At 59.6% G+C, this 7,945-nt stretch overlaps 1 protein-coding gene and 1 pseudogene across 1 annotated transcript; both read left to right on the plus strand.

The window, feature by feature from the left end:
• Positions 1 to 233: 233 nt before the first annotated feature.
• On the plus strand, positions 234 to 510 carry LOC132653809 (ER membrane protein complex subunit 9-like; annotated as a pseudogene).
• A 2,206-nt stretch (positions 511 to 2,716) lies between these two features.
• Positions 2,717 to 6,768, plus strand: Sox12 (SRY-box transcription factor 12). The gene has a single exon (XM_021649273.2). The coding sequence runs from the start codon at positions 2,728 to 2,730 to the stop codon at positions 3,670 to 3,672; it is 945 nt and encodes a 314-aa protein (XP_021504948.1). The 5' UTR covers positions 2,717 to 2,727; the 3' UTR covers positions 3,673 to 6,768.
• Positions 6,769 to 7,945: the final 1,177 nt, after the last annotated feature.

Genomic DNA, 7,945 nt, shown 5'->3' on the forward strand with positions numbered 1-7,945 from the left:
GACCAGATTCTGCCAGCTGATCTATAGCTCCGCAGCATCCGTCACAGGGCCTAGTATGCAGCGCAGCCACAGGGTCAAAACGTGGTTGTAGAGAGGCTCAAAGCAGCAGAAAGGAAGCTCTGCTAGCAATCTCTAGGACTCTGAAAAACACCGGCCGGCTCCCGAAGTCTGGAGAATGCCTCTGCCTCACCGACTCTGGGCCCCTCTTCCACAGCCACCCAGCCTTGTCCCTCATGCTGGAGGTGGCATTCAACCAGGTGGATGTGTGGGACACAAAGGCCGTTCTGGTAGTAGCTGGGTCTTACTACGCCAGTGCGGCTTTGGACGACCAGAGAGCGATTCGGAAGGGGCTGGGAAAGTCCCAACAGATGGTGGGAGCATTGTTGGAGGGTCCGGCCCAGAAGCACCTTCTGGACTTTGTCACCTTGGTGACATTTGGCAGAAATGGACCAAACAGTGGCTCAAACTCAAATCACTCAATGGGGTGGTCCTACCAATGGAGACACCTGAGCCAGAGGGTCTGGATACAGTAAAGACATGGGCTAGTGGGCAACTGAAAAGGAAAAAGGTATTAACCTATTTTGTGTCTGAGTGGGAGAGAGACAGACAGAGAAGGAGAACCGAGGGCACACGTCACAGGGCAATTTGCAGGGGTCCAGTTCTCTGGGAGCTGTGGACATCAACTTAGACAAGTGACTGTAACTGAGAAGCTATCTCGCTGGCTCCCCACTTTAAACATTATGACTAGTAAATTGCAAAAGTGCTAATTTAAAAATTCATCCAAAGCTCACTAATATTTTTCTCATGAGGTTGAGATCTGTGAACTGCTGGTGACCTAAGTTTACTACTAAGAAATCTAATCCCAGATAACTTGTATTTTTTACTAGGCGTCCAGACCGTGTTTACGTACATTATCCCACTTAATCCGTAAGACCACCGAGCCAAAGAAAAACTGCGTTATCTGCACTTGAAGATAAGCAAGCGGAGGGGTGGGATGTGAACGAAGGCAGGCTGACTCTACGGAACAAAGAACCGCCCAAGCCCCAGTTGGGGAGATTAAACTGCAGTGATTTCCAGCTTCCTATAAAGAGAAGGGACCCTGGCAGGAGCAGAGCGTGAGCCTTTCCAGCATCGGTGCCTTTTAGAGCTGCCCCCACCCACGGGGGATTCTCCATCCATCGCCCCACCCCATCACCATCCCGCACCCCGAAGCAGCACCTCCGCCCTCGCCGCACCCAGAGTTGAGTGAGGTCTACACTTACGCTGCCCACCCGGAACCATGCCCACAACACTAAAGAGGATGTCACTTTTCCAGATACTGACTGGACCCCTCCCAGTTCGGGCACAGAGGGGCGAGGCATCCACGCCCCCTCCCACCGCCAAGCCCCGGCGCCATGAAGGTGACCTCCCCCCAGGGCCGCACGCGCCGGGTGGTGCTACAACTGGCTCACACGTGGTGAGCCCGGAGAGCGCGGCCCCTCCCCGCCACGCGCCGCCTGCGGGCCGCTCGGCCACGCCCCCGGGAAGGCTCCGCCCCGGGCGGGGCCAGGCGCCCAACCGCCCCGAGTGGACTGGCAGCGCGCGCTGGGCTGGATCCAGGACGCGCCCGGGGTGCAAGAAACGCACAAGGCGGCACCGCTCCCGGGGAAGGGTGGCCCTGCCCCTCGGTGCGCCGGGGAGCGTGCTGGGACCGCCTAGGGCGGCAGCGCGCGTCGTGCGGCTGGTCTTTAGAAAGCGGGCGTTCTAGGCCCTTGAGGATTTCCTCAGTGTCCCCGAAGATTTTTAAAAACAAAAAGTAAAAACCATTATTGGGCCCCAGAGCATTGGTTAAACCTTCCCGTGGCTGGACCCAGTGTGTAGTAGGGAGGGGCTTCAGGCGCAAGGTGAGTCTGTCCCCGTAAAAGCCTTCTCCAAGTCTCGGTCCCTCCAGCAGGGCTCCCCTGGCCGTCCGTCCGTCGGTGTCCCAGAAAGAGGAAGGAGTCCTACCTGGCGGCAGGTGTCACTGACTAAACGTGCAAACGCAAGGCGGAGAAAGAAAAGCTTTGAGGGACAGATGGGCAGCGCTCCACGTCCCGCAGTCCCCCTTCGCTCGGCCCCCATCCTAAGAAAAGAAACCGATCTCATCCGTCTCCCCCCCACATCCCAGGCGCGAGACCGCCCCGCCCAGGCAGCCAGCGATTGGGAGATGCAAATGCCGAGTTCTCTGCCCAGCAACGGATGACGCGGCACCGAGCGCGAGGCGTGGCCCGGCCGCTGCCCGAACGGGCACCTCGGTGTTTACACGGGGCGGCCCCGCGCGCGCCGCAGCGGCCCGCAGACGGCGGGAGGGAGGGGAGCGCGCGCGCCTCCGGGGCCGCGCGGGGAGAAAGACACTGGAAGGCGGCGGCGGCGGCGGCGGCGGCGCGCAGGGCCGCGGAGGAGCGCCAGGCCGCGACCGGAGCCCGCGGGGGCCCACGAGGCTCGACTTCTCCGCCCCGCAAAACAATGCGCGGCGCGCGGCGGAGCTCTGCTGGCCCGGGGCGGCGGGGACGCGCCGAGCCCGCCTGAGCCCGCGCCGCTGACCCCCCCCCCCGCACAGACGGCCCGAGCGCCGCGCTCCCAGCTCGCGGGGGCCGGGCCGAGCCGCGGGGCGGGGCCGCCCCTCCGTCGCCGCTGCCTCCTCCCCCACCGCCGCCGCGGAGGATGCGGACGGCCCCCGGCGGCGTCTAGCGGCCCGGGCCCGGCGCGATGGTGCAGCAGCGGGGCGCGCGGGCCAAGCGGGACGGCGGGCCGCCGCCCCCGGGGCCCGGGCCGGCCGGCGAGGGGGCGCGCGAGCCCGGCTGGTGCAAGACCCCGAGCGGCCACATCAAGCGGCCGATGAACGCGTTCATGGTGTGGTCGCAGCACGAGCGGCGAAAGATCATGGACCAGTGGCCCGACATGCACAACGCTGAGATCTCCAAGCGCCTGGGCCGCCGCTGGCAGCTGCTGCAGGACTCGGAGAAGATCCCGTTCGTGCGGGAGGCGGAGCGGCTGCGCCTCAAGCACATGGCGGACTACCCGGACTACAAGTACCGGCCTCGCAAGAAGAGCAAGGGGGCGCCCGCCAAGGCGCGGCCCCGCCCCCCCGGAGGCGGCGGTGGCGGCAGCCGGCTGAAAGCCGGGCCACAGCTGCCGGGCCGCGGGGGCCGCCGAGCGACGGGAGGGCCTCTGGGGGGCGGCGCGGCGGCGCCGGAGGACGACGACGAGGACGAAGAGGAGGAGCTGCTGGAAGTACGCCTGCTGGAGACCCCCGGGCGCGAGCTGTGGAGGATGGTCCCGGCGGGGCGCGCCGCCCGCGGACCCGCAGAGCGCGCGCAGGGGCCATCCGGCGAGGGGGCGGCCGCCAACGCCGCCTCCCCGACGCTGTCGGAGGACGAGGAGCCCGAGGAAGAGGAGGAGGAGGCGGCTACAGCCGAGGAGGGCGAAGAGGAGACGGTGGCGTCGGGGGAAGAGCCGCTGGGCTTTCTGTCCAGGATGCCCCCCGGCCCCGCCGGCTTGGACTGCAGCGCCCTGGACCGCGACCCGGACCTGCTGCCCCCTTCGGGCACATCCCACTTCGAATTCCCGGACTACTGCACCCCTGAGGTTACCGAGATGATCGCAGGGGACTGGCGCCCGTCTAGTATCGCCGACCTGGTTTTCACCTACTGAGCCCACCGTCAGCGGGGCGCGCACGCCCCCAAACCAGCTGTTTACATACAGGAATCAGGTATTGGGGCCCCTCGGAGGCCGAGGCTGGCACCCCATCTCCCGCGCAGCCTCCCCCCTCCTAGTCGTGCCCATCCCCCCCCACAGATCCAGACATACCCCTCCCCCGCAGACACACCCCAAGGCAGCCCAACCCCCACCTTCTCCCTGACATCTAAGCCCCTCCCCATCCAGTCCTGTCCCGCGTAGCCACCAGCAGCCAGCCCCCCCCTCGGATACACCTCCTGTTCCTCCTACATACCTGAACCCCTCCCCCCCACTTTGCACACGCCCCTCCTCGTGGCCGGACGGCACGCCCCTTTGCTCCAGAATCCCTCCGCCCTCACCCGGGTCTGCCTTGGTGGTTAGGGGGGCGCTGCAGTCTGGCTGTCCGGCGCTTCTCCTAGTCCCCTCCTCTTCTTGGGGGAAGGGCGCCATCCCTTTCCCCCTGGATCTCGAGGCCCCACCCCTCAGCTTGAACCATCCCCTTCTTGCGCATGCTTGATGCTTCTTGGAGGGGCCGGTCCCAGTTGAGCTGCAGGCCTCGGTCGCCAACTCCGAAAGGGAGGGGGCGATTATAGAGTGATCTAAGAAATCCTTTGATCCCGGAGCCTGTGGCTTCCTCTCAACCCAACGGGGCGTCACTGCCTTAATGGGAAGCGCACTCAAAGGGAGAGATAGAAACTAGCTAGCCCTAAACTCTGCAAGTGTCAACCCCTTTTCTATGATGGGGTCACCCACGCCCACCACCACCCTCCACCGCGTGACTGCCTTTACAGCCCATCTTGGTCGCCGGAAACTTCCTTTCCCCAAGTGGGAATTTGGAATTCCGTCTTTGTCTGGAAATCCACCAAGATGGTATTGTCCAAGAGAACTCAGAACCAAGACACCTACCAGTCTGGGGACAGAGTTCCTGCTGCCCCCTCAACCCCCCTCCTCGGGAAGCGCCCTATCAGCTCAGGGCATCCTCTCTGCCTGGGCTCCTCCCTAAGTCCATCGCCCTTTCCAGTCACTCTAATCCAGTCTCAACAGCCACAGCTGCAGTATTCAGTGGGAGAAACTCAAGCACGTTGTTGCTAGGGTTTAGGACAGGCATACCAGCAGACAGGGGTGGCAGGAATGAGGCCCGAGTCTAACCAGTGGCTTGGGAGGCCAGGCCAGGGCGGCCAGGGATGGTGGCTGAGCCAGCGGACGCGGTGCCCTGCACCCGGTCTGCCCTTGCGGGGAGTGGAGATGGCACTGCTGTAGTTAGGAGGAAGCTGTGTTGAGATTAGGTTGCCCTCCAGAGCCCTGCCCGGGTGCCAAGTCCGCTCCACTGGTCTCCCGCTCGAGCCCCGCCCCTCCGGCCTCCTCATCCTCCCTCTGCCCTCACTACCTGTATCTCACCGGCGTGTGTTCACCCTCTGGGTCGTTCACACACACTCATTCACACACACACAAATCTCAGGAACCAACGGTCCCAGAGTCCTCCTGGGCCCCTGCCCTGGGTCTCGGCAGGTCTCTGCCCCATGCGTTCCCTTCGCTGACAACGCCACCAGCTGCCTCCTTTAAGCTTGGTGCTCCGGCTCTGGGCCTTTCTTGCGCTCTCTCTCTCTCTCTCTCTTTCTCCTCCAGTTTTCTTTTTTTTTTTCTTTCTTTCTTTTTCCTTTTTTTTTAAGAAAACAAGTAACAAAAAAGACAATGAAAAAAAAAAAACGGAATCCGTCATGTGAGTGAAGAAATGTCACTGTCTGTGGTCTTTGGAGAACTAGTCTCGTAGCGGAGAGGAGGGGATCCCTCCTCTGGGGCGCTGGCACCCACAGCAGGACTCGCCAGTCTCATGCCAGGACTGAATAAAGTGTATTTGCCCCGACCTCGCCCTGTGGTTCTGCATGTGTGTGCTTCTCACCCCTGGCCAGCTTCAAGTGCCTAGAGTATGGGCAGGGAGAGCTGGATGTCTCTCTAGGCCTCTCTACCCTCTAGCTCAGGAACCGCTGCCTTCATTAAAGATGGCAAACTGGCTTTGACAGTGGCCAGGCAGGCGTAAGTGGGAGGACGGGTGGACGCTGGTGTCAGCAGCAGTGGAAGGGTGACAGCCCACTGGAGCCAAATAGCCACATCTTTTTTTTTTTTTTTTTTTCTTTTTCCAAGATGCAGGAAACAAGTCCTTGCAGTTGCAAAATATAAGCCCATGCAAATACTTAAGTTTTTGTAGGTCAGGTGAAAGGTGTGCGGGCAGGACTGACCAAAGGGGTCAGTTTTGCTGTTTAATGAGGATTAGGAAGCAAGGCTGGGAGAGTGTGCTCAGGGCCCAGCTCCTCGGCAGCTCTGCTGGACATGTGTCTTGTGAGGTTCACAATGGTGTTTTCAGAGTGGAACCATGCTCGAGGTCAGCGGCATTTAATGTGGCATGCTCCATAAATCGTGCTGCTTCATTTCCAGAGTAGGAGGCTGGGGGAGCATGGAGAGTCATCTTAGAGTCCCCACCAAACAGCCAGAGCGAAAAGTGCCCTGAGCTGTCCCACGAATGTGTCGTCCAGTGGGCTTTCACAAGAGCGTGGGCCAAGGTCCCAGCATACATGGGCCTCAGTGTAGGCGTTACCAGCGGCAGCAGGCTATGAGGCTTCTCAGGAGGTTCTAGCTGTTCTTCCGAGGTCCTCTGTACCTTTCCCCTGAAGCTTTGTCTGCCAATGCTCAGGAAAAGGCCATTTTCCCTGTAAGTCAAGATTGGATGTGGGTCTCATCAGGGCATCTTTTCTGCTTCTGATTGGAAGCAAACGGGAGAAATCATGAAGAGGTAGTAGCATTTAGAAAGGGAGGGCAGGGTATGTGCTAAACAGAAGTTAGTTCAAGGAAGGGCTTCCTAGGCCATGGGATACTGGGGCAGTGAGTGGCCTCCTGCAAGGTCAGCCCTTGACAGACATGAGCTTGCCCAAGGCCACACCCTTCTCCCTCATAGGGCTGCCCAGTGTCTAAGCTAGGCTGTTTGAGTGCCTATGGGGCAGGCTTTGTCAGGCCCCCTGCAGTTTCTTGCCTCTTTTCTCCACAGGTGTTGATCCTAATAAACATCTTACACCCAAACTCAGTCTTGGTGTCTGCTTCTGGAAAAGCCGTCTACTGGGGAGGTTTAAAAGGTGACAAAGGGAATGCCATCACCTTCACTAGACTCTCCACTCCAGCCCTGAGGCTGTAGCAGCTAGTCGCCAGCCCTTCCTGGGTCGAGGCATACAAAAGGTGAGCCTGGTTGAGCTTGAGCGTGTTTAACGTGATCTGGAGCGGCACTGGGCGGCTTGGCTAGTCCTCTCCACCCGCAGACCTTGGTATCCCACACTGAGGGTGGTGGGGTTAGGACTAGAAGAGAGACCTCTTCCATTTCAGATGCTGGTCTGAAGAGAGGTAAGACTGGTGCTCAGAGTGAGTCTGGGGACATCTAATGAGTGAGGAGTACAAAGGTTTGGTAGGTGGAGGTCAAGGTCAGGTCTCCAAGGAACTGACCTCAAGTGTCCATGGCATTTCTGGATTCATTGTCCCCTTTGAGCTGCCTTGATTCCCCCACCCTTTTATTTATTTATTTATTTATTTATTTATTTATTTATTTATTTTGAGATAGGCTGTTATAGCCCCGGCTAACTCACTGTGCAGACCAGGCTGGCCTCAGACTCAGGAGATCTGACTGCTTCTGTCTCCAGAGTGTGTGGGTTAAAGGCATGTGCCATGGCACACAGGTCCCCTTTGGCTTTTGGGACACAGGGTTGGTCTCTAGCCCAGGCAGCCCTCCTGAGGGTTGGGACTGTAGGTGTGGACTACCATGCTCGGTTTAGGTACTTGCCGAGGCTTGGACTGAAGACTTCAAGGACGCTAGGCGAGCAGTCCGGCAGCCAAAGTCTGCCCCTAGCCTCCATGTTTCCTAACAGTGTGCTCTAGCCAGGCGTATCTTCATTCCTAGGTATGCAAAAGTGAAAAAGACACACATGCATGCATGGTCCTCCCTGAGCTGAAGAGAAAAGCGTAAACCCAGGCCGAAAATACTTTGACGACAGTAACTGAGTCAGTGGCCTGCAGATTCAGGATAGGGCGTGATCAGGTCCCTTAACCCTGTGACCTGAATGTGGTACTTTCAGAGAATGACTACAGGTTCTGACATCCTTCCTTGAACTTCCTCGTCAGTCTAGGCTGTCCTTTGTAAGGACCAGGATGTAGCAGGGTTTCGTTCGCAATCAACATGTTGAAAGACTAACACTGAGGCTGTCAACATGAC

This window comes from Meriones unguiculatus, chromosome 4, assembly GCF_030254825.1.
Source record: "Meriones unguiculatus strain TT.TT164.6M chromosome 4, Bangor_MerUng_6.1, whole genome shotgun sequence".
Classification (NCBI taxonomy): Eukaryota; Metazoa; Chordata; class Mammalia; order Rodentia; family Muridae; genus Meriones; species Meriones unguiculatus.